Raw genomic sequence first — 26228 nt, 5'->3', positions numbered from 1 at the left:
ACAGTTGTCTGACAGGGCATACCAATGCTGTGATTAAGTCATTTACACTTTCACCTGGCTCCTGTTTGCTGGAGTTGAACTTTGTCCTCTCAAATATTACAGTTTGCTCTCCTGTGAAACAGTCTTTGAATTTGTCCTGCGCTGTTTTGTACTCCTTTTTCTGGGCATCTATACTTCCCAATCCACCCGTGTCACCCATGCACTATATCAGTGTGCTTACTTGATGCTCTTCTGAAGTGTGACTGAGATTGCTTGCAATCCTAAATCTCTCAAAGCATCTGAGCCATCTCTCAAAGAGAGTCTCGGGGGCTTTATTAGGTAAGTAGACGTAGGTACTGCAGGCATTTCTCCAATGTCCCGTTTGTTTATTTACTTATCTATTATTTTATTTACTCGGACTACAGAAGTCTTCTTTTCTCTCCCTGAGAGTTTCACTTTGGTGCTACCTGTGCACTTCCCCAGACTAGTGGCCCACAGATAATGACCATGCATCCACTTCTGGGTGCAGCCCGAGCTTGTTGCCCTCCAACATGGGCAGTTCTCCGCAGTGCATACAATTAGCGACTAGCACAGGCAGTTTAGGTTGAAAAATCTCCGGATATTTTTCATAGATTTATGTGAACAATGCAGTCTACTTCTGAATTCCTTCTTGTTGGAGGTCTCACTTGGTCTGTAGCAACACTTCATCAACAATCAACCACTTGTGATACCATGTTGAGGGTTAGTGCAGAGCACAGCAGGAGGCCAGCCTCGCGGGATTTTCAACTGAACTTTATTGATACCCTGCTTGTACAGTATGTGAACTCCTCCCATGTGGGAGTGGCTAACTGAGGGTCATAGGAATAACACGATTAGCTACCACTACAGTATCTTCTTCACAATCTAGTTTTCTATGATCAAACTTGGATATATTGCACCCGTTCTCTCATTTATGTAATTATCATAGATCGTGAATAGTTGAAACAGCATATTTCAGAGCAGTAGCACAATTAAGTGATATATTCTTATATTGTAATTTGATAGTGTAAAGAATACCTTGGAAATGATCTGTGTGGAGTGCGAAGCTAAATAATCAGTAGAGTTATCTTTACAGATGAAAGCTTTAAATGTTATATATGTAATTAGGATTTGCATGTTATGGCCTTTATTTTGGTCAATTCTGTTTTGCAAAATCAAATTTTTTTGATTTTATAAAAAAAACACAAGAAGCACATTAACTTTTTTCCCCTGTAAAGCTTAACCCATTTGAAATAGACAATAGACAGTAGGTGCAGGAGTAGGCCATTCAGCCCTTCTAGCCAGCACCGCCATTCACTGTGATCATGGCTGATCATACACAATCAGTACCCCATTCCTGCCCTCTCCCCATATCCCTTGACCCCGCTATCTATAAGAGCTCTATCTAACTCTCTCTTGAATGCATCCAGAGACTTGGCCTCCACTGCCTTCTGGGGCAGACCATTCCACGTATCCACCACTCTCTGGGTGAAAAAGTTTTTCCGCATCTCTGTTCTAAATGGCCTACCCCTTATTCTTAAACTGTGGCCTCTAGTTCTGGACTCACCCATCAGCGGGAACATGCTTCCTGCCTCCAGTGTGTCCAATCCCTTAATAATCTTATATGTCTCAATCAGATCCCCCTCATCCTTCTAAATTCCAGTGTATACAAGCCCAGTCGCTCCAATCTTTCAACATATGACAGTCCCGCCATTCCGGGAATTAACCTTGTGAACCTACGCTGCACTCCCTCAATAGCAAGAATGTCCTTCCTCAAATTTGGAGACCAAAACTGCACACAATACTCCAGGTGGGGTCTCACCAGGGCCCTGTACAGCTGCAGAAGGACCTCTTTACTCCTATACTCAATTCCTCTTGTTATAAAAGCCAGCATGCCATTAGCTTTCTTCACTGCCTGCTGTACCTGCATGCTTACTTTCATTGACTGATGTACAAGAACACCTAGATCTTGTTGTACTTCCCCTTTTCCTAACTTGACTCCATTTAGATAGTAATCTGCCTTCCTGTTCTTGCCACCAAAGTGGATAACCTCACATTTATCCACATTAAACTGCATCTGCCATACATTTGCCCACTCACCCAACCTGTCCAAGTCACCCTGCATTCTCATAACATCCTCCTGACATTTCACACTGCCACCCAGCTTTGTGTCATCAGCAAATTTGCTAATGTTACTTTTAATCCCTTAATCTAAATCATTAATGTATATTGTAAACAGCTGCGGTCCCAGCACCAAACCTTGCGGTACCCCACTGGTCACAGCCTGCCATTCCGAAAGGGACCCATTAATCACTACTCTTTGTTTCCTGTCAGCCAGCCAATTTTCAATCCATGTCAGTACTCTGCCCCCAATACCATGTGCCCTAATTTTGCCCACTAATCTCCTATGTGGGACTTTATCAAAAGCTTTCTGGAAGTCCAGGTACACTACATCCACTAGCTCTCCCTTGTCCATTTTCATAGTTACATCCTCAAAAAACTCCAGAAGATTAGTCAAGCATGATTTTCCCTTCATAAATCCATGCTGACTTGGACTGATCCTTCTACTGCTATCCAAATGTGTCATAATTTCCTCTTTTATAATTGACTCCAGCATCTTTCCCACCACTGACGTCAGGCTAACTGGTCTATAATTCCCTGTTTTCTCTCTCCCTCCTTTCTTGAAAAGTGGGACAATATTAGCCACCCTCCAATCAGCAGGAACTGTTCCTGAACCTATAGAACATTGGAAAATGATTACCAATGTGTCCACGATTTCTAGAGCCACCTCTTTAAGTACCCTGGGATGCAGACCATCAGGTCCCGGGGACTTATCAGCCTTCAGACTCAACAGTCTATCCAACACCGTTTCTTGCCTAATATAAATTTCCTTCAGTTCATCCTTTACCCTCGTTCCTTTGGCCACTATTACATCTGGGAGATTGCTTGTGTCTTCCCTAGTGTCTTCCCTACCAGTAATAATTATTTCTTCAACCATATCTTCACTTCCTTTCACGTAACTACAAATATCTTTTGCTTCTTTCTCCATTCTTGCATATGCTTTTACCCATGGATTTGTTCACCAGCGAACTGGTGTGACAGTAGTGAACAAAAGCATATGTATGCTCAATATACACGTATTAAAAGTCAAGTGTGTTGGCGCGTGGCCTAGTGGATAAGGCATCGGTCTAGTGATCTGAAGGTCACTGGTTCGAGCCTCAGCTGAGGCAGTGTGTTGTGTCCTTGCGCAAGACACTTAACAACACATTGCTCTGTGACGTCACTGGTGACAAGCTGCTTGGGTCCTGGTGCCCTTCCCTTGGACAACATTGGTGGCGTGGAGAGGGGAAGGCCTGCAGCTTGGGCAACTGCCGGTCTCCCATAAAACCCTGCCCAGGCCTACACCCTTAGACAACCTTCTAAGGTGCAAATCCATGGTCTCACAAGCCTAACGGATGCCTATTATAAAAGTCACTCACAAATCAAACTAAATTAAAATATGAGCTCGGCATCCTTGTATTAGTTGTCACTGGAAGTGAAAAAAATAAAAGCCATTTTCCAAATAGGGCTTTGGCGGGGAGTGATTCTTCTTTTTGGTGCTTATTGCTTGAAGTACAAAAAAAAAGCAATAATAAAAATATTCAGGTTATTAAATAAGATTTTTTGTTAAATGTGAGCATTAAAGCCAGTAGAATCTTAACCTCAAACCAAATTAATTTGGTGGACTTTGGAAGCACTGGTAAACTCTGACTGATACCAAGAGGGTATCCTAGACATTCAGTATCCTGCTAAATTAAAAAGGTCCCCGTGGACTTAACAGTGTGTGAAAAGTATGGAATGGTTCATGCTTATAGCTGCAGAATGATTAACCCTTCCTGGTTTGCCATTACCTTCAGTATTCTGAACACAAAGTAGCAAGATTATGCTGTATATTGCAGGCGAATGTGTGATCTTTGGTCAGGTTAAGATTAAGTAAGTCACTATATTTATCTTCCCTTTGGCCTGGCATAGGTCAATATGATTTTATTTGTTGTGGAGAAAAGGAGGCAGAGGGCATAGTCTTTGGCATCCTGCGAATTAAGTCATCCGTGTGACTTTGCTTTGAACAGGTGGGTATCAATTTCTTTTGGGATTAAAAGCTGTCTCTCCCCTCTCACCCACGCCCTGCATCCCATCTATGTCCAGTGACATGAACTGTACCGGGATCTGCTAGGAAACTCAGACCATGCCAGTTAACATAAAGATGTTGCAAAGTTGGTTGCAAATGCAACAGCCGACCAGTTTGGAGGCCGGTTATTGCTCCGCGGTGACAGTGCTGTTGGTGATTCTGGCTCCGTACCATCCTCCCCAAAACTGTGAGTCTTTTCCTCCATGTGTGAACTTCACATAGCGGACACCAGGCCCATAGTCAGTGAAAGTGTTTGATATCTGCAAACAAAGCAAAGTATGTCATTACTGAACGATCTCTTAGGAAATGTCTACGTTCTGGATATTAAAGTCAGCACTTGCACAGCAAGAATTCCTCTGTTTTAACTTCCCTCCCATGTTAAGCACATCTTCACAACTCCAGAGTTCAACAGCAAATCTGCTGCTGGTTTTCAGTGCTCTTCCAAATGTACCTGCTTCCATTCTGCATCACTCCACTGTGGGACCTCAATCTGGTCAGACTTGTACTCCTGGATCACGCTCATGTCTTCAGACAGAAGTTCAACATGCAGTTCATAGAAGAAGCCCGAGTCGTGCCTTCCTGCATACCTAATGATAAAGGTCAAATCACAGAAGGTATCTTTCAGGGCGTAATGTAGACATCAAGTAGCACATTCAATGTATCAGCGACCCAGGTTCAATTCCCACCACTACCTGTAAGGAGTTTGTACGTGCTCCCCGTGACCAAGTGGGCTTCCTCTGGGAGCTCCGCTTTCCTCCCACAGTCCAAAAGACGTATTTGTACATTAATTGATCACTATAAATTGTGAAAAGGTTTCAAATGGGGGGATTCATTAATCTCAATGAATAAATAATCTCAGAGAGAGAGGTACAGCATAGAAACACGAATCCAAGCCAACCATCCATTTAACACCCAACACCAAACCTACGACAGTCCATTTTATCCTCTCCACATTCCATTAATTTCCCCATATTCTACTACTTATTGGGGAAATTTACCAAACTACCTCTCTGGAATGTGGGAGCAAACCCGAGCACCCAGAGGAAACTGGTGCAGTCGCAGGGAGAAAGTGCAGACTCCACACAGAGGAGCTCAGGATTGAGCTGGGTAGCACTACCTCCTGCACCGTCATGCCAGCCCGGGAAAGTCCAAATGTAGGAACCAACGAGAATTAAACACAAGAAATTCTGCAGATGCTGCAAATCCGGAACAGCACACACAAAATGCTGGAGAAACTCGGCAGGTCAGGCAGAATCTATGGAAATGAATAAACAGTCAACGTTTCTGGCCGAGACCCTTCTTCGGGACTAGAAAGGAAGGGGAAGATGCCACAATAAAATTCCCAATGGGAATTACCCACTCTCAGATACATGTGGCATTAGGAAATTCTGCTTCCAAGTAAGGAATGCTTTAACCACTTTATACAACAGTGGAGTTTTTTGTTTGAATTTAGTTATTTCTTGCATAATTTGGTATAATTTATGTTTTTCTTGTGCAAGTTGTATATCTGAAGTGATAAGATTGTGACATTACTGCAAGACTTTCATTACACCTCTCCATACATGCACGTATATGACAATAAACTTAACTTTGACTTTGTAAGACCGAAGTCTGAACTTTTCTGCGGATCAAGTAGCCACTCATCTGAGCGACTCAACAGCACCAGACCCAAGGGCAAAGGAGCCCCAGGTTAGGGACAGGAATGAGTTGCTGGTGATAGGGGCGAGGTCAGGGTCACTGCTGATGAGGTCCAAATGTTAGAGTACTGATAGAAACATCCACCTGAATGGGCTGCAAACACTGTGGATATGAATTCTGTGGCAAGCAGTCAATGACTGAAAGTGCTTGTCTTATTGTTCGAAGTTCAAAGTATATTTATTAGCAAAATATGTATACTATTTACAATCTTGAGACTTGTCTCCTTACAGGCAACCACAAAACAAAGAAACCCAATAGAACACATTAAAAGAGGCTGTCAAATACCCATAGTGCAAAAAAAACCCCACACAAATCGTGTAAACAATAAAAAGTAAGAAAATAACAGCTTCTTCACGCAGAGAGTGGTGGGAGTGTGGAATGAGCTGCCAGATGAAGTGGTGAATGCGGGCTTACTTTTAACATTTAAGAAAATCTTGGACAGGTACATGGATGAGAGGGGTATGGAGGGATATGGTCCAGGTGCAGGTCAGTGGGACTAGGCAGAAAAATGGTTTGGCACAGCCAAGAAGGGCCCAAAGGCCTGTTTCTGTGCTGTAGTGTTCTATGGTTTTATAACACTCTGAACTCAAGTTCATGAAAGTGAAACCACAACAACGAAAACAGTCATAGCCGATCCAGAGCCTGTTAGTTTCAGATCTTGTTTTCAAACACTTGATCATATTTTATCATGTTTTAAATACAGTTTTTAAGTTTTTATCATTGTTATTTTTTTAATTTAATTTGAATGGTTCTTAAGAGCTCCTGGTATCCTGAAAAGCCTTTTAGGGCAGAACTACAGAAATTTGTTTGCTACTGGTAGTGGGCTCAACCTAACAGAACTTCTGTCAGATGGGGAGGGCTCACCACTTCATGTCCCAAGGGAGCAAGTGTGCATGGGTTGGAGCTGTGAACTATGAGACTGGGACACCCTTCAGTCTATGACATTCCACAGAAAACAGGTTTGTCAATCTCGCCATATAGAAAATACACTCCAATTCATTTGAATCTATGATTCATGCTGAGGAAGCGATCGGGTAAATTGGTAAATTGTTTTATTATGTTTCGAGGTATAGTGAACAGCTTGTCTTGCATACTGTTTCACAGATCAATTCATTACAACAGTACCTTGTGGGAGTACAAGGTTAAAGAATAACAAACTGCAGAATAAAGTGTTAGCGATATCTGGCCGAACACGTGATAAGATCAGCTGGGACTTCATGAGGTCAAACAGAAGCTGGAAATTAATGCATTAACCAATCAGGACAGGAGAGCTGGGTAGATTTTGCAAGGGGAAGGTGAAGAAGGGGTGGGAGTTGGAGTGGAAGGAGAGGGCAAGGGAGAGGAGGAGGAAGAGGCAAAGGGGGGCATGGGACACCAAAGAAATCCACTCCCATTCTCTCCTCACTGGAGCCCACAGGCCCTGAGCTCCTAGTCAATAAGACAGGCTACTGTCAGGCTGGAAGGAATCACTAGTTTAATCAGCTATGAACATGCAAATCTCTTGAGCAGAAGGCAAACTATCCAGGTAAAGGGATATAGGCAAGCCTGGACAAATTTTTTCACTGCTGCGGGAATTTTCTTACTTAGAATATGTGAAATGTGATACGCACATACTATGAAGGAACAGCACCCACGTCTCCCCTCTTCAGCCTCTCCACACCCTGCCAAGCCTTCAATACTGTCTGCTCAGATCAGAATTACTGCAAAGTACTTGCTCATTCTGTTTGATAACGCGCACGGGGAGACAGATGTTATTCTCTGTATCGTCCGTTGTTCTGATTGAACCATAGGCTGCATCTCAACTTACCAGTCCTTCACAGTGATGGTGGGTTGAAGACTGTCCAATTTCTCAGCGCCCAATCCTTCCGAGACCAGATTGACCAGCTGAGTTTTTCGACACCATCTAACAAATATAAAGGTGCAATAATTGAATTCAATTACTGGGAGAGCTGCTGCATACAACTGCTTTAACGATGACTGGTCTACACACAGTGACTAATAGGACATCTAGCATTATTATTAATTAGGATGATTAGGCTAACTAGACTGCAGCGTACAGGTACAACTGTTAATCAGGCTCTGGCACAATTGTTAATGAAATTGTCCTGTGCAGATGTATGACCGATTTGAACATATTGTTCTGTCCAGATTTTGTCAGCTCACTGAGCATAAACCAGAAAACAGACATGGGTCCAGTTGGATTAACCTCTGGATATTTCTGCAATCTGCTGGCTATTAAGGGACTCCCATTGTGCCTGTGATGGCTTGTTAGAAGATTCTAATCAGTTCCAGTCCCTGCATCGCTGTCCTTTGCCCTGCAAGTGCTTTCTCTTCACAAACTTCTCCTATTTGCTTTAAAAAACTACGAATGAATGTGCTTCCAATCCCTTCACAAGCACTGCTCCGGGTCCATACAGAAACAATAGGTTCATTCCTCCCTGATTCTCTTGCCCAGAACCTTAAATTTATTTTCTCTGGTTCCTGTCTCTACCTCCTGTAGAACCATTTTCTTCTCTACTGATTGATCAAAACCCTATCATAACCTTGACACAAGAGGTTCTGCAGAAGCTGGAATCAAATCAAGTTTAATTATCATTCAAACCATACAACTGGACAAGACAGCATTCCACTGGGGCCAAGGTGCAAGACATTCAAAATAGCGAGCAAGCATTCAAAAATAGCGAGTAACGTTCAAAATAGTGAGCAAAGAAGCAACACACACAAAATGCTGGAGGAACTCAGCAGGCCAGGCAGCATCTGTGGAAAAGAGTACAGTTGACGTTTCGGGCTGAAACCCTTTGGCACGACCGGAGGGAAAAAAGCTGAGGAGTAGATTCGAAAGATTGGGGGGGGGGGGGGTGGGGAAGAGAATCACCAGGTGATAGGTGAAATCTGGAGGGGGAGGGATGAAGTAAAGAGCTGGGAAGTTGATTGGTGAAAGAGACAGAAGGCCATGGAAGAAAGAAAAAGGGGGAGGAGCACCAGAGGGAGGCAATGGGTGGGCCAAGAGTTAAGGTGAGAGAGGGAAAAGGGGATGGGGAGTGGTGAAGGTGGGGGGAGGGGCATTACCAGAAGATTGAGAAATCAATGTTCATGCCATCAGGTTGGAGACTACCCAAATGGAATAAAAGGTGATTGTCCTCCAAGTTAACCTGTCTTGTTGAGGCCATGGATGGACATATCGGAATGGGAAGCATATTCACTCAAAAAAGCATATATAGTCCAAGACCCGGAGACCCTGGAATGGAGCAACATACACAAGGTGTTGGAGGAACTCAGCAGGTCAAGGCCCATGAAGGGCCTGAGACCTTCAGGCCCAGAAATATAGACTGGACCAGAAGCCAGAATGAAAGGGTAAGGGGGAGGAACACGAGTCAGTCTGTCAGTTCCATCCATGGTCTGTGGGGCTTCCTCTAATCTAAGTGGATTTTCATTGTTTTGTGACAAAATAACAGAGACACAGATTTGATGCAACACTGAATTTGGCCATTCAACCCAATGAGTCTCTACTCGCTTCATACAAGTGCAGTCCAGGGGTATCAATCAAGGTTGAGTAGTTTTCTAAGTCTGGAAAGAGTAGGTTGGGCATATGTAGACAAGGAGGCAGAAACAGTCCTTCTAATGCCAAAGGAAATGGGTACACAGCCTGGCAGCAGAAAAGTGGAGCTGTAGGCTACTCCCATCCCAGCACATGATACTATAGATGGGCTGTCAGTAGATCAGTGAGAAGAATGGTTAAAGAACAAATGTAGAGGAACTTCTTGAGATAACTATGTATGGGGCCATATTTGACCTCAGTATTCCATGTGAGAGGGGATATAAGCCTGGCAGGAAGGAGAATGATGATTGTCATCTCCAAATCTGAGTAGGCAACTGAGATTCCTTAGAGGAAGTAGAACTTGTCCACCAAGGCAACTGTGGTTAACCTCAAAATAAGAAGGGACGAAGGTGGTGGTTGTCACAACATCTGTACTCCTCCCACTTCTATCACTGAGTGACTCAAAGTAGAATCCATGGCTGTAACTGTGCAGACTGCTAGGAGGAGAATCACGTGAAAGCAAATCAAGCCAAAGGAGCTACAGATGCAACAGGAAGGACCTTTGCAGTATATTCCTGAGGTTCTTACTCAAAAGATGTAACAAAATACTTCTGGATATTTTGATCAGGGAAGGGCTTCCCACTGTCTCCAGGAAGTTCTTCCACTTTCCATCCGTTCCCATCGTTATCAATCAGCTCCCAGAAGTTGAATTCCTCTATGTAAGTTGGAAAAGACAACTTGTTAATCCAAGCATCACTTCAATGATTCATTCATGGTTAAATATATATATGTTTTAAATTTAATAATGATTTGCCTTTTCTAGATAATTGTATAATTCCTTTTACTATCTCTCCATTGACTTTCACTTCCTTTCTAATCTTTTGAATGTACCCTCCCTACTGAGGCCAGTGCCTGGTGCTGAACAGTGTGTCCAGGGCAGTTCTAGTCCTCTGCCTCTATCTGTGGCCATTCTGTGATCAAAGACAGAAAGACACTAAGGGAAATAGTCCACAGTCTGCCTCAGCAACAGATCTCCTTGCAGGTGATGTCCATAATTGGCAGATCCTGCAAAGAGGGGACCGACGTAGTTCAGTGGATACTGTTCTTATCTCCAAAACACAAAGTTATGTGTTCAAGACCCACTTCGAAGATTTGGCCGCATAATCAATTACAGACATTCTTGTGTGAGGCAGTTCTCCAGCAACGAATTGGCTTTTAAAAAAATAACACATTATAATAAAGCCTTGTCTGTCCTCTTAGAGGGATGGAAAAGATATCTTGGCTTTATTTCAGAGAAGAGAGGTGGGGAGCTCTCCAGTGCTCTGTCTCATAATTAACTGAGGAACACCATCACTGAAACAGATTGTTGTTTATGTGCCTCATTGCTCCTTGTGGCAAGTACATTGATGCATTTCAATTGTTTCTTTCACAATAGTGAATACAAATCATAAATACCACAATGGATGAAAGGCACTTGAGGTCATGAAGAATTTGATAGAAATACAAATTTTTGCTTTCTTCACTGGATTGTTTTGTGCTTTGGACATTGGATTGTGTTGTCATCAGGGACGTCTTTGTTACCATGATGAATCTGACAAGATGGTGTGTATCAGATTTGGGAAGTTATCTGATGGAGAAAGTTAAATTGATCTAAGAGGTTTGTGGTGTTGAAACTGGGATTATCTCGATTTTACCCTAATATTAGTCCTCTTTGTGATAAATGCAAAAGGGGCGAGGCCTCTCTTATTCATATATACTGGTCCTGTCCTAGCTTAGAGAAATTTTGGAAAGATGTCTTCATAACTTTATCCTATATTCTGAATCACCACTTAGAACCTAACCCTTTAATTGCTTTGTTTGGTTTTTTGGGTGAGACAGATATACGTTTGAGTTCGACTAAGTGTCGAATATTATCTTTTGCTTCTCTCCTGGCTAGACGTTTAATTCTCCTTAGATGGAGAGATGTTGCCCCGCCCACACATGCTCAATGGCTTAATGATATTATGTCCTGCTTAGACCTTGAAAAAATTAATTATTCAGTTCTTAATTCGAATATAAAGTTCCATAAGGTCTGGGGACCTTTTATTGAGTACTTTCATAACCTTCCTCTTAATTAAGGTTTCTTTTTCGGTCCCTTGCTTTCAGCTCTTTTTTTTTGGTAGTAGGCATTATTATCTTCTGTTTTCAAGTGTATTTACAGTTTTGGGGGTTTGAATGTCCTGATTTATATTCTCTATATTGTGTTGTAGTTGGTCTGGAGTTTTTTTTGTTGTGGGGCTTGGGGAGGATACTAACTTTACATGACTTCAATTTGGGTGCTTTCTCAATTATCTTTTTTGTATTATGTTATTATTGTATGTTCATTTTTGCACTGTATTAATTTTCTTCATTTTGGTTTGGGGTTTTTTCTTATCTGTCGTGTGTAGAAAATGCATAAAAAACAATAAAAAAAAGAAACTGGGAAATTCCAATTACTTCCTCAATATTGACAACTATGACCACTTTGCACTACAATGAACTTTGGATTTTTTGTTCTAAGTGTGTCTATTATATTGTATTATTTATGTTTTCTTCTGGGTGTTGTTTCTGTTGTTTTGTGCCTGTGATACGGCTCCAATACGCATTGTGTTCATTGCTCCTCTTCATTCATGTACTTGTGCGTATGGCAATGAACTTGACTTTGACTTTGATTTCCTCTGGTGAGGGGACTCTTACCTTCAAAGCTGGGGCATTTATCAAGGACACCAAGAAATTATTTTTCACATAGAACAAAAAGGTAATCTTTTTCTTGGGTCAATTAGAGCTTTGAATAAAGACATAGACATAAAAATGTTGAATTTCCCCATGGGGATGAATAAAGTATCTATCTATCTATCTAGATGGACTGTGTTTCAGAAGGATAATTAACTGAGGACCTGTTAGGAGATGTAAGAAGACAATTAATGATGGAGATGTGCTAAGACCAGCTGCGATCTGTTTAAATGGTTTTCATTTATCTATCTATTTATTTGTTTGTTTGTTTATTTATTTTTAAAATATTACAGTGCAGAATAGGCTCTTCCAGCCACACCACCCAGCGACCTGTCCCCCAATTTAGTCTTATCCTAATCATGGGACAATGACCAATCGGTGTGTCTGTGGGAGGAAACCAGAACACCTGGAGGAAACCGACGCGGTCACGGGGAGAACGTACAAACTCCTTACAGGCAGTGGCCGGAATTGAACCTGCACTTTAAAGTGTTGTGCTAACCGTTATGCTACCATGCCACCTCAAGTCGAGGAGCATTGAGTGATTTTCCCTGGAACCTTAAGAGTTCCTCTGAATATTCATGCTATATTAGCCGGGACAAACAGAAACTATAAGAGATTTAAATGAGAGTCAAGATTGCTTTAATCATTATCTAAAAGGCAAGGACACAAACCTTCTCCACATGGATTCCTAATTAGATTTTTTTTCGCAGACGTGCAAAAGTAAAATGCATCCCAGTCCTCTGCTGTTGTAGCTTGCCTTTCCTTTGGCAAGCCTTCACTGTGAGGTTGCAGGTTTAGTCCGTCCACTAGCTCCTTCCACTGCTGGCAGACAAGTCTACAGATGTAAACCAGCTCCTTCGGAGGGACGTAGGAAAAGATTTTGAGCAGCAGCTGTTCAGGTAGTGCATCTATATCAGCCATGGTTCAGACGGGCTTCTGCTCACATCCACCAGGGCTGCAAGGAATATTTTCACAGAGGCAGGTTTAGAGATTGATAAAGCAAGAGAAGAACTGTGCTGCCTTAACAAATCGGATTAAAACGGTGTAATCGGTAGATAGGACATAAAGAACTGAAAAAAAAAACATTCACCCTAAATGTTCCGTACGAGTACAGTTGCTGTACACAAGACTCCTTCCACCTTTTTGATTCAGTCTATTACCACAACTTATTTCAGCACCTTTTCTTAACTGCATGTAGAAAATTAAAACAGAAGTAAGCCCTCAAACCTGTTCTGGCATTCAATGAGATCATGGCTTTGACCCTTGGGCTGTACTGGTCATTGCTACCAAAGATCTATCGATCTAAGGTTTGGAATTAACAGCTGACCTTGCACCTGTCACATATGCGCAGTGCCAGGATGACAACAGGAAAAGTAGGATTAAATGTTTTTACTGGGTCATGGTAGCCATGATATACGCTGGGCAATTTGCAGTGCAGGAGTGACAAACCTGGCCTGCCGAGATGAAAACAGGAGCACTCAAACACGCACACAAAAAGACAGGGCCGTCTGCAGACAGGTGGCCTAACCGGCCCACCTACAATCAATAGGCAGGTATGCTCGTGGTCACTTGCCATATTCTTACGATCAATCCCATGCGGGTTGGCGTCAATTCTCATTTGAGGTAGTGAGTTCTAAACCTCTATCACCCACCTTTAACAATTTTCTGGAAGATCCTTAAACACTGGTTCTCAGTCCTAGTTTTTTCCAGTAAGCTAATATTGTCCAGTGTTGTCTACCTTGTAACTTTTCCTCAATACCTTGGAGTATCTAATCAAGTCATCTCCTAACATTCTGAACTCAAAGGAAAGCAACTTAAGCTAAAAGAAGAGTTAGGGAGCGTCTGAGAAAAGGGATACAAGAAGTGGGATACCCTTCATCAGAACTGGGTGAGAAAGAAAACTGGTTAGTTTTCCGTAGCAGACAAAGTGGGAGATGGGTAAGTAGAACATACACCTGACTGGGAGAGACCAATTGACATAATGCTACAGTTAGAAGCAGCCATGAAGTCACATAGCAACCGTGGAAACAGAAACTCTCTTTTCACAATTTGAGCAATTGCAAGTTACTAACTTTTTTTTACTCACAATCAAAGCCAGGTAACACAAAGGTAAAGAACCTGTGACTCATTCCAAGGTCGATACATTGTCCCCAAAGTGCAGGGCTCAGCAATGCTCATAGTATTTTAACTAGGCATATTCTAACTAGTGTTTGTTTAGCATCTAATTCCTTGCATGTCAGTGTTCCAGATATATGTAAAGGTCAATTTTCTGAAACCAGTATATTCAGTCAGGTAGATGAAGCTTATTAGCAATCCTGTTTTTGTTGAGATTGCCAGCGAACAACAGGCCAGTAAGAAAAATGCTAAGTCACTGTAGTTCACCCGTCTCCAAGAGTTATTGATGGTGCATCAGTCACTTCCCTGAAACAGTAATTGTTGACCTTCTGAAGCTCCCTTTTTATTTCATGTTTCCAGCATCTGCTGTGCTTTGCGCCTCGGACAATAATCGTTTAAAGTTATGTGAACTCTGCTGTGCTTGAATATAACAGCATAATTTGATTGAAATTATCAATATAACTGCAAATCCAGATCAATAGATAAGTAAATACAGGAAATAAATTTAACTTTACGTAAGTGTGACATGTCCTGCTTTGGTCCTGTAGAGTGTAGATCAGAATATTTAATAAACTATAAAGAACTGGACAGCAAAGAATATTTAGGGGTCTATGGTTTTTTCTATTGCTGATCTCCCTCTCCCTCTTTCTCTCTCTCTCTCTCTTTAACCCTCTTTATCTCTCATTCCCCCCTCTCTCTCTCTCTCCATGGATGCTGCTTGACCTGCTAAGTATTTTTGTCTTATTTTATAATTTTCAATGTAAAGCCCTCCTGAAGAGAGGCTTACAGACCCGAAATGGGGCTAACGCTTCACTCAAGCCACTTTCCTCTCTGTTTGCTCGCACTCCTTTGCAAACTCCTTGGTCACCAAACCCAGTTTGAGTACAGGAGAGGCGCTGGATTGAAACTGCAGTTCAGGAATTAGAGAATGACCTGCAGTCAATGTTTGCACTCCGGAGAAAAGAGGAACATGAACGTTAATGCAGCACGGATAGAGGAATAAGCCAAGTTGCACACAAACGCTATCAGGAGCACTGAAACACTGTAGTTAATGATATACTTCAAAGGAAAGGAATTCGTAATACATTTCATGCCTAATGTTCAGCTTATGCGGGCCAAAGATCTGTTACGTACCCCGTAACTGGGTGTCTGACCAGCAGAGAAAGAAGAATCCGTTGGAGTCTGGTGGTACCAAACTAAAGGCGTTTATTAGTAAACTACACAATACAATATCAAAAATGCAAATATACATATAAAACAAGTTAGCAGTAATAAACCTAAAAGTGTAGGAATAATAATAATCAATAATAAACAAGTTCTATCGATGTCTAGGGGTAAATGAATTATCATAGGAAAGTATAGAGTTCAGTTCATAAATGCTGAAGTAGTTATGGTTGTTGTATTGAAATCGTTGGAGAGAGAGAGAGAGAGCGAGCGAGATGTAACAGCAACAGCTACGGCAGGCAAACCTTTCGTGGCTTTCTTAATCTGTTGTGTCGCTGTGGACATTCAGTTATGACCCCTCTGGTCTTCAGCTAGACCGTTCTTCCGTGGTGGACTCGTCACTCTGGCATGAGTGGACACACACACAAGTCCCCACCGACCCCGCCGTAACACTGTGAGCTTTACTGACCGATCTCCTGATTCGGTCTCCGAAGCCCCCACCTTCCTGTGGGTTCACAACACTCAGTCAGTGTCCACTGGTGTGTCTGAAGGGTGTCTCTCCAGACCTGTCTTTTATCCCCACTCATGGGGTCTCAGCTATCCATCAACTCTGAATGACTGTGTCCATCAAATCAGGCCACTCCTGCTATCTCCTGAGGAATGTTAACGAGCAAAGTAAAGTCCTTGTAGTGGAAGGTAAATAATCCAGGAAGAGTCAAAATACGGTAAATCAACGGTCTCTCTCCCCCTCTTATCTGTAGCAAATGTTCTTGCTTGGGCTTTATCTCTCTCTCTCATGAGCAGCATAGCAACAGCAACTGTTTGTAGTTCTCAGGAGGGGGGTTGGGAATGGTTAACTCTGCGCCCCATTGACCATCAGGTCTGTTCATTACTCATAACAGATCAAAAAGACAAATCTGATAAAGCAGCCAAGTCTCAGTCCATGGTACATTTGCCTCAGAGTCACATAGTAGTTAATCTTTGGTCCCATTCCAAAGACTTAAGCTCAGAAATCTAGGGTAGGATGAGATGTTAAAACTGAAGCTCCACCTGAGCAGAAAACAAGCTATGCCATTTAAAAAAAATATGAACAGGAATTTCATCTTTATCAGTTAATCAATGTTTTAAAAATAGATTATTTAATTATTCATTTTGTTGTGGAACTTGCTAGGCAAGTGGCTATTATGCTTTCTACATCTCAACAGTAACTTCAGGAAAGGATTTCAACAGATAAATGTAGGAAATAGGATGAACCTCACCGTCACTGGAGGTCTAAAGGAGTGTAGAAAATGAAGTGTTATTACCATTATGATTAAAACTCCACTTTCACAGTGGATTAATAAGGTTGCCCATTTGTATGGCATTTGACATAGTAACATGCTCCAAAGTGCTTCAAAGAAAACTTGACACGGAACTACAGATGGTAGGACTGGCGTCAAGAGGTGGTAGGCTTTGCAGGGCATCTTAGAGAAGGGGAAAGGCGATAAAGAACTTATTCTAGAGCTTGGGAAAACGAGTACACAGGAAGCATCGCTGTCTTAGGTCTTTTATTGACAGCTATGTGGGGCAAAAAGTCATACTTGTATAGCACAGAAACAGCCCATTGGCCCACCATTGCACCATTTATACTAATCCAATTCGCCTGCTTTAGATCCATAAGCGTCCCTGCCTTGGTGCATCAAGTGCTATTCTAGAGAGTGACTCTGCCTTTGACACCTACTCAGGATCAGAATCAGGCTTATTGTCACTGACATACGACATAGGTCATGAAATTTGTTGCTTTGCGGCAGCAGTACATTAAAAATACGATGGGAAGTATTTTTTAAAAGCTAGTTTAAAAAGAGAGCAAAATAGTGAGGTTGTGTTCATGGGCAGAGGGGAAGAAGCTGTTGCTAAAACGTTAAGTATGTACAGTATCTGCAAACTACCTCTACCTCCCCCTGCTGGCAAAGATGAGATTACTTATTGTGACGTGTGGAAGTCATCATGTGATGTCTGGAAGCCAGTGTATACTGGATATAACCATATAACAATTACAGCACGGAAACAGGCCATCTCGGCCCTTCTAGGCCGTGTCGAACGCTTACTCTCACCTAGTCCCACCGACCTGCACTCAGCCCATAACTCTCTCTTCCTTTCCTGTCCATAAACCTATCCAATTTTACTTTAAATGAGAATATTGAACCTGCCTCTACCACTTCTACTGGAAGCTTGTTCCACACAACTACCACTCTCTGAGTAAAGAAATTCTCCCACGTGTTACCCCTAAACTTTTGCCCCCAAACTCTCAACTCAAGTCCTCTTGTTTGAATTCCCCCCTACTGTCAATGGAAAAAAGCCTTATCACGTCAACTCTGTCTATCCCCCTCATAATTTTAAATACCTCTATCAAGTCCCCCCTCAACCTTCTACGCTCCAAAGAATAAAGACCTAACTTGTTTAACCTTTCTCTGTAACTTAGGTGCTGAAACCCAGATAACATTCTAGTAAATCTCCTTTGTACTCTCTCTATTTTGTTGACATCTTTCCTATAATTCGGTGACCAGAACTGCACACAATACTCCAAATAAATGCCAACTACTCTTGGGGGAAATAACCCCACAAGATCCTAGTGACTGAAAAGCCTGACTATTGCTCTGTTTTCATTTAGCCCCACTTTTTGACTGGGCTGTTTGTAGCTTTTTGTCCTTCAAGCCTTAATGAGAATTCCCATTGTTGCTCTGACAACATGCAGATATGATTGCTTATGTTTCCAGAAGTAGGAGCTGCAAGTAGATTAATGTTAATGGCTGAGGATGTCCACTCCATCCTCCCCTTGTGAATTGGTGTTCCTTTTGGACCTTCTCCTCCCATAGACCTTTAGGCCATTTGAAGCTGTTTCACTTTGGCTTTCACATTCCCAATTACTTTTGCCATTTGCACTTCAGCCTCTTCAAGGACCCTGTCTTGTAAATGTTTCCCATCTTCGATCTCACTCTGTCCCCCGGACCATCACTCTGTCCTTTAACTAACCTGTGAATCCAATCTGTGTATCTTTTCGTGTGATCTTCCAGATTTCACCAGAATCCTCCTTCCACACCACTGTTTCTTCCCACCACCCAGGACATGGCCTCTTCTCATTGCTACCATCAAGGAGGAGGTGCAGGAGCCTGAAGGCCCACACACTCAGCGGTTCAGGAGCAGCTTCTTCCTCTCTGCCATCAGATTTCTGAATGGACACTGAACCCATTAACACCACCTCAGCACCTTTTTTCTCCTTACATAATTCTATTTTCTTTATATATATATATTTACTTCTTTCTTTAATTTACAGTTTCATTATTATGTACTGCAAGGTACTGCTGCCACATAACAAATTTCACAATATATGTCAGTGATATTAAGCCCTGATTCTGATTCTAATTCTAATAATCCTTGGCTCTGATGGAAGATTTTATGCCTTAAGTTGCAACTGTGTTACATTTAATGCTCCGGTATTTCCTGGCGAGTATCTCCCAGCACTTCAAGCAGCCTCAAAATTTGGGGGAGTAGATTTAGGGCGGAGATGAGGAGGAAGAGCTTTTCCCAGAGACTGGTGATTCTTGGAATTCTTTGCCCAATGAAGCAGTGGAGGCTACCTCAATAAATATATTTAAGACAAGGTTGGATAGATTTTTGCATAGTAGGGGAATTAAGGGTTATGGGAAAAAGGCAGGTAGGTGGAGATAAGTCCATGGCCAGATCATCCATGATCTTATTGACAATAGACAGTAGGTGCAGGAGTAGGCCATTCAGCCCTTCTAGCCAGCACCGCCATTCACTGTGATCATGGCTGATCATACACAATCAGTACCCCGTTCCTTCCCTCTCCCCATATCCCTTGACCCTGCTATCTATAAGAGCTCTATCTAACTCTCTCTTGAATGCATCCAGAGACTTGGCCTCCACTGCCGTCTGGGGCAGAGCATTCCACATATCCACCACTCTCTGGGTGAAAAAGTTTTTCCGCATCTCAGTTCTAAATGGCCTATCCCTTATTCTTAAACTGTGGCCTCTAGTTCTGGACTCACCCATCAGCGGGAACATGCTTCCTGCCTCCAGTGTGTCCAATCCCTTAATAATCTTATATGTCTCAATCAGATCCCCTCTCATCCTTCTAAATTCCGGTGTATACAAGCCCAGTCGCTCCAATCTTTCAATATATGACAGTCCCGCCATTCCAGGAATTAACCTTGTGAACATACGCTGCACTCCCTCAATAGCAAGAATGTCCTTCCTCAAATTTGGAGACCAAAACTGCACACAATACTCCAGGTGGGGTCTCACCAGGGCCCTGTACAGCTGCAGAAGGACCTCTTTACTCCTATACTCAATTCCTCTTGTTATAAAAGCCAGCATGCCATTAGCTTTCTTCACTGCCTGCTGTACCTGCATGCTTACTTTCGTTGACTGATGTACAAGAACACCTAGATCTTGTTGTACTTCCCCTTTTCCTAACTTGACTCCATTTAGATAGTAATCTGCCTTCCTGTTCTTGCCACCAAAGTGGATAACCTCACATTTATCCACATTAAACTGCATCTGCCATACATTTGCCCACTCACCCAACCTGTCCAAGTCACCCTGCATTCTCATAACATCCTCCTGACATTTCACACTGCCACCCAGCTTTGTGTCATCAGCAAATTTGCTAATGTTACTTTTAATCCCTTCATCTAGATCATTAATGTATATTGTAAACAGCTGCAGTCCCAGCACCGAACCTTGCGGTACCCCACTGGTCACAGCCTGCCATTCCGAAAGGGACCCGTTAATCACTACTCTTTTTTTCCTGTCAGCCAGCCAATTTTCAATCCATGTCAGTACTCTGCCCCCAATACCATGTGCCCTAATTTTGCCCACTAATCTCCTATGTGGGACTTTATCAAAAGCTTTCTGGAAGTCCAGGTACACTATATCCACTGGCTCTCCCTTGTCCATTTTCATAGTTACATCCTCAAAAAACTCCAGAAGATTAGTCAAGCATGATTTTCCCTTCATAAATCCATGCTGACTCGGACTGATCCTTCTACTGCTATCCAAATGTGTCATAATTTCCTCTTTTATAATTGACTCCAGCATCTTTCCCACCACTGACGTCAGGCTAACCGGTCTATAATTCCCCGTTTTCTCTCTCCCTCCTTTCTTGAAAAGTGGGACAACATTAGCCACCCTCCAATCAGCAGGAACTGTTCCTGAATCTATAGAACATTGGAAAATGATTACCAATGCGTCCATGATTTCTAGAGCCACCTCTTTAAGTACCCTGGGATGCAGACCATCAGGTCCCGGGGACTTATCAGCCTTCAGACTCAACAGTCTATCCAACACCGTTTCTTGCCTAATATAAATTTCCTTCAGTTCATCCTTTACCCTAGTTCCTTTGACCACTATTACACTGTTGAATGGCGGGGCAGGCTCAACAGGCCATATGGCCTACTCCTGCTCCTATTTCTTATGTTCTTCTGTTCGAGTTTCTAATTTGCAGTATTATCAATTTGTCCTTGTTTCATTCTATTTAATGTTCTGCCCTGTGTCACAGTGAGATTCGTTATTTATTATAACTACCTATTGAGCACTAAAAGGGCCTAGGATCAGGATAGAGCCAAATAAGCTCTTTAGGACGACTGATGATGTGAAATATTCATGTGCTTGCATTATCTTTAATCTGATTATACAATTGACTTTAAAATACGTTTTTGTTGGCTTCCATCCAGATATAAATTGGATATCATGCTCTTAAGACTTTTCACTTTGTTCTTTCCCTGTGAGTTTTTTTTTAACGGCTTCCTAAGTTTACTGTTACCTAACTAGTCTCATCATCCATGATTTGTCTTGTCGGTTTGTTGAAAATATGGTGCCACTGCCTGATTTTATTAGGGAATAAGTTCCTCATTGGATCAGTTGTGTTGCGGAGTAAAGGGAATTACAGGGGCATGAGGGAAGAGCTGGAAATAGTTGATTGGAAGGGGGCACTAGCAGGGACGATGGCAGAATAGCAATGTGTGGAACTTCTGGGAACAATTCAGAAGGTACAGGATACTGTAGATGCATCCCAAAGATGAAGAAGTATTCTAAAGGGAGAATGACACAACTATGGCCGACAAGGTAAGTCACAAATAACATAAAAGTAAAAGACAGGACATATAATATAGCAAAAAATAGAAGGTTTAGAGGATTGGGAGTCTTTTGAAAACCGACAGAAGTCGATTAAAATACCCATAAGGAGAGAGAAGATAAAATACAAAGGTAAGCTAGCTAAAAATGAGAAAGAGGATACCAAAAGCTTTTTCAGCTATAGAAAGAGTGAAAGAAAGTTGAGAGTGGAGAGCAGACTGCTGGAAAATGACACTGGAGAGACAGTAATGGGAAATAAAGAAATAGAGGATGAACTTAGTAAATGTTTTGCATCAGTCTTCACTGTAGAAGTACAACATTTGAGACGGCCAGGGGCAGAAGTGAGTGTGGTTAAGAAACCGCTTAGGAAGCAGAAGGGTCTGCAGGTAGATAAGTTACTTGGACCAGATGAACTGCAACCCAGGAATCCGAAAGAGGTGGCTGAAGAGATTGTGAAGGCATTAGTAATGATCTTTCAAGAATCACTAGATTCTGGAACGGTTCTGGAGGACTGGAAGCTTCCTTAAGAAGGGAGGGAGGCTGAAGGAAGGAAATTATAAGCCAGTCAGCCTAACCTCGGTGGTTGGAAAGCTATTGGAGTTCATTATTAAGGATAAGGTTTCGGGGTACTTGGAGGCACATGATGAAATAAGTCAAAGTCAGCATTATTTCCTTAAAGGGAAATCTTGCCTGACAAATCTATTAGAATTCTTTGAGGAAATAACAGGCAGGATAGACAAAGGAGAGTCAGTGGATGTTGTTTACTTGGATTTTCAGAAGACCTTTGACAAAGTGCCACACATGAGGCTGCTTAACAAGATAAGAATCCATGGTATTACAGGAAAGATACCAGCATGGATAGGAGGTTGGCTGACTGGCAGGAGGTAAAGAGTGGGAATAAAGGGGGCCTATTCTGTTTGGCTGCTGATGGTTAGGTGTCCCACAGGGGTCGGTGTTGGGACTGCTTCTTTTCGCATTATTCGTCAATGACCTGAATGATGGAATTGATAGCTTTGTGGCCAGATTTGCAGATGATACAACGATAGGCGGATGGGCAATAGTGTTGAGGAAGCAGGGAGACGGGCAGATTACGAGAATGGCCGAAGATGGAATATAGTGTAGGGAAGTGTACAGTCATGCACATTGCAGAAGGGACAAAAGCGTAGACTATTTTCTAAGTGGGGAGAAGCCTGAGAAATCGGAAGTTCAAAGGGATTTGGGAGTCCTTGTGCAGGATTACCTACGGGTTAATTTGCGGGTTGAGTCTGTGCGAAGGAAGACAAATACAACGTTAGTATTCATTTCAAGTAGACTGGAATATAAAAGCAGGGATGCAATGCTGAGGCTCTATAAAGCACTGATCGGAACACACCTGGGGCATTGTGAGCAGTTTTGGGACCCTTATCTAAGGAAAGGTATGTTGGCATTGGAGGTGGTGGTGAAAATATTTACGAGAATGATTCCAGGAATGAATGGGTTAAGATATGAGGAGTGTTTGATGGATCTGTTCTTGCTGAAGTTTAGAAGAGCGTGGGGGCGGGGGGAGGTGGGTGGAGATCTCACTGAAACCTATTGAATATTTGAAGGCCCAGATAGAGTGAATGTGGAAAGGATGTTTCCTATAGTGGGGGAGTCTAGGACCAGAGGGCACAGCCTCAGAATTGAGGCATGTCCATTTAAAACAGAGATGAGAAGGAATTTCTTTAGCTAATAGGTAATGATTCAGTGGAATTCATTGCCACAGATAGCCATGGAGGTTTAATCATTGGGTATATTTAAAACATAGAATATAGAAACATAGAAAACCTACAGCACAATACAGGCCCTTTTGGCCCACAAAGCTGTTCTGAACATGTCCTTACCTTAGAAATTACCTACGGTTACCCATAGCCCTCTATTTTTCTGAGCTCCATGTACCTGTCCAGGAGTCTCTTAAAAGACCCTATCGTATCCGCCTCCACCACCGTCGCCGGCAGCCCATTCCATGCACTCACCGCTCTCTGCGTAAAAATCTTACCCCTGACATCTCCTCTGTAGCTACTTCCAAGCACCTTAAAACTCAGCCCTCTTGTGCCAGCAGAGGTCGATACTGTAGGTTCTTGATTAGTCAGTCGTGATGGAAGGGTATGACTGAGAGGAATTACTTGATTGATTTAACGGCCTAAGTCTGCCCCTATGCCTTATGGTCTTGTGGATACTAAATGTACAATTACTCTGCACTTTTGTGTAAGAAAACACTAAGAATATTAAAAAAGAGCTCAACACTAAGATTGAAAAACTGCAGTAATTAAACGGATGTGGAAATAAAAATCATGGCTTGTTACAGCATCTAAAGTGCCTTCCCACTGGCAGGATTCCAGAACAGCCTGCATTGCAGTGTTAATGATGGTTTTGAGTACAAAACCCCTGGTCTGAGTCAGAGTAAATAACCAACACAGATGAATTATTTCTGAAAGCACAATAACCTTGCAAGTCTTCAGCCTTTTATTTCCATCTGGTCAAATATCATGACAAGATAAAATGTACGTTACTTCATGCCTGCCCCGTACAAATCTTCTAAAATGTTGCTGTTTTTTTCCCTCACTTTAGGGAAATAAATCCCAGATTCATCATTACCTAATCTCGACATCCACCCTCTCACCCACACCACTCCTTTTCACCTCTCCCATATTCTTTCCACCCTCACTAACGTAGTTATCGCAACTTGACCATCTTCCCCTCTTAAGCAGTTTAAAGGAATGACCTGTCCTTGCTGGTGGTACACTCTGGCAGTAGCTTACTTCATTTCTCATGTACTTACAGTTTCCTGGTGTAGAGATTCACTCTCAGGCTCTCAGCTCCTACACAGTCGGTGCACTGAACAGCACTAAACTGCACGTACTGCTTGCAACATCAATATCCTGGTCCTCTGCCTAGTCAGCAACCATAATATATGGTAAAGAAAGTCCAGCAAGCTATAAGCTACATGATGTGTAATTGAATTCAGCAGAATGTACTTTGGCATCTACTGCACATATTTTCCACCTATTCGAAGTGGTTTTATTACAGGAATAATATTGCACATGCATTGTAACTTTCATCTGCAGATATAAAAGTGTGTACTCATGTGCTACTCCTGCTTATATCGTCACAGGTTATTTATTCTCTATTTTCCCTGCATGAATTGTAATAATGCTTTTTTTGGGAGAAGTGAGATTGTTTGCTTTCTTCAGTACGTTTTGCTAAGTACCAATCTTATATTCACTGAAAGAGGAGCACTTTCCCATTTCACTTCCCCAGTGAAATGCTTCTCTCTGGGCTGATAAGGTAAAGAAGACCACGCTTTGTTTACCCAGTGATGCACCATCAATAACTCTCTCTGAGACGTGAGGCGAGATATCGGCTTTTATTGACTGGAAGAAAGAACAAGCAGCAATTGACCACCATGCTACATCCTGGAGACTGAGAGGCAGGGCTCAGGCCCCAATCGCCTTTATACCGGGGTCTGTGGGAGGAGCCGCAGGAGCAGTCAGCGGGGGGGGGCGTGTCCAGACAGGTATATGTAGTTCACCACACCCAGCTCTTGGAAGAACGATGACTTGAAATGACTGAGTTCAGAATCATGATGGCGTTGTGCTGGGCTAAGGACAAAGAGAGCCTTTGGAAGACTTGAGGGAAAATCGTATGTAAGAAGGGTGGGACCTTCATTCTAAAGTAAGTTAATCGGTCATTGTAAATTGTCGTTTTGATTAGACTGGAGCCCCACTCTTCTTCCACTGGGACCCGGCAACCTGGAAACAACCCACACAAGATGGCGCGTTCTGAGTTCAGCACTCCTCGTGGCTTGGGTTTAAATATTGTCCCGAGGAGAAGAATTCATGGCAACAGGTTTCTAGTCTTAGAGATACAGCCCCTTCAGCCCAACAAACCACACCACCCAGCAACCCACTTATTTAATCCTAGTCGAATCAGAAGTCCGATTCACGATGACCAATTAACCTACTAACTGATCTGGCTTTGGAATGTGCGAGGAAACCTAATGCAGTCACAGAAAGGACGTACAAACTTCTTACAGATGGCGTCGGAATTGAACTCTGAACTCTGATGCCCCGAGCTACTGCTGCGTTACCATGGTGTCTCTCCGGAGATCTGAACTCAGGGTACTCCCTCTTGTACTGGTCGTTCCCAGGCTGTCGGTCCCGATGGCTCGGACAACCCCTCTTTCATACTTTGGGAGGTATTTCGGTTCCCTCCCAGATTCTAAAGACATATCCGTTAGTAAGCTAATTTGTCATCGTAAATTGTGCTTTTCATTGCGTTTTTTAAATAGGTGGGTTGCAGTGAATTCCTCTCATCAGGACTCTATTTAACACCAAGATTTAATATAAGAAGAAGTCAGTTGGAACAGCAAATCATTTGTCAGAAGTCTGTTGTACTCATATATGAGTGAGTTGAGTGTGAATAAATGTCAAGTTGTTCTAAATCTTGATTTAGAGTCCCTCTGTTTGGCACATCAGTTGATACCCTATATAAGTAATAGTGTTGACAAAATGCCTCAAGTTTTTATTGTTGGCTTTAATCATAATTTGGGAGGACTGCAGTCACAATTCCTGAGAGGATCACATGGGGGAGCTGTAATGGGAGGATGGGCAATGGAGGGTTTAATATGGGGCAAAGGGGAAC

General features: G+C 42.5%; 1 protein-coding gene across 1 annotated transcript; it reads right to left on the bottom strand.

The window, feature by feature from the left end:
* Positions 1 to 2589: 2589 nt before the first annotated feature.
* LOC140718238 (F-box only protein 2-like) lies at positions 2590 to 24488 on the bottom strand. The gene is made up of 6 exons (XM_073031731.1): positions 24367 to 24488; positions 12824 to 13107; positions 9990 to 10116; positions 7671 to 7766; positions 4617 to 4752; positions 2590 to 4425 (listed from the first exon to the last, which is right to left on the bottom strand). Exons 2-6 carry the CDS (start codon positions 13071 to 13073, stop codon positions 4291 to 4293), a joined length of 744 nt encoding a protein of 247 aa, XP_072887832.1. The 5' UTR covers positions 13074 to 13107; positions 24367 to 24488; the 3' UTR covers positions 2590 to 4290.
* Between the last annotated feature and the right edge of the window lie 1740 nt (positions 24489 to 26228).

Source organism: Hemitrygon akajei, chromosome 29 (genome assembly GCF_048418815.1).
Source record: "Hemitrygon akajei chromosome 29, sHemAka1.3, whole genome shotgun sequence".
Taxonomy (NCBI): domain Eukaryota; kingdom Metazoa; phylum Chordata; class Chondrichthyes; order Myliobatiformes; family Dasyatidae; genus Hemitrygon; species Hemitrygon akajei.
The sequence above is the reverse complement of the archived record's forward strand: the minus strand, read 5'-3'. Positions and strand labels throughout refer to the sequence as shown.

Excerpts from the sequence above, each read along its gene's own strand:
- LOC140718238 (XM_073031731.1), bottom strand. The coding sequence starts at position 13,073 with ATGGCTGATATAGATGCACTACCTGAACAGCTGCTGCTCAAAATCTTT. Across the intron at positions 4,753-7,670 it reads ACCATCACTGTGAAGGACTG|GTATGCAGGAAGGCACGACT; the intron begins GTAAGTTGAGAT and ends CTTTATCATTAG. Across the intron at positions 4,426-4,616 it reads GTGATGCAGAATGGAAGCAG|ATATCAAACACTTTCACTGA; the intron begins GTACATTTGGAA and ends CTTTGTTTGCAG.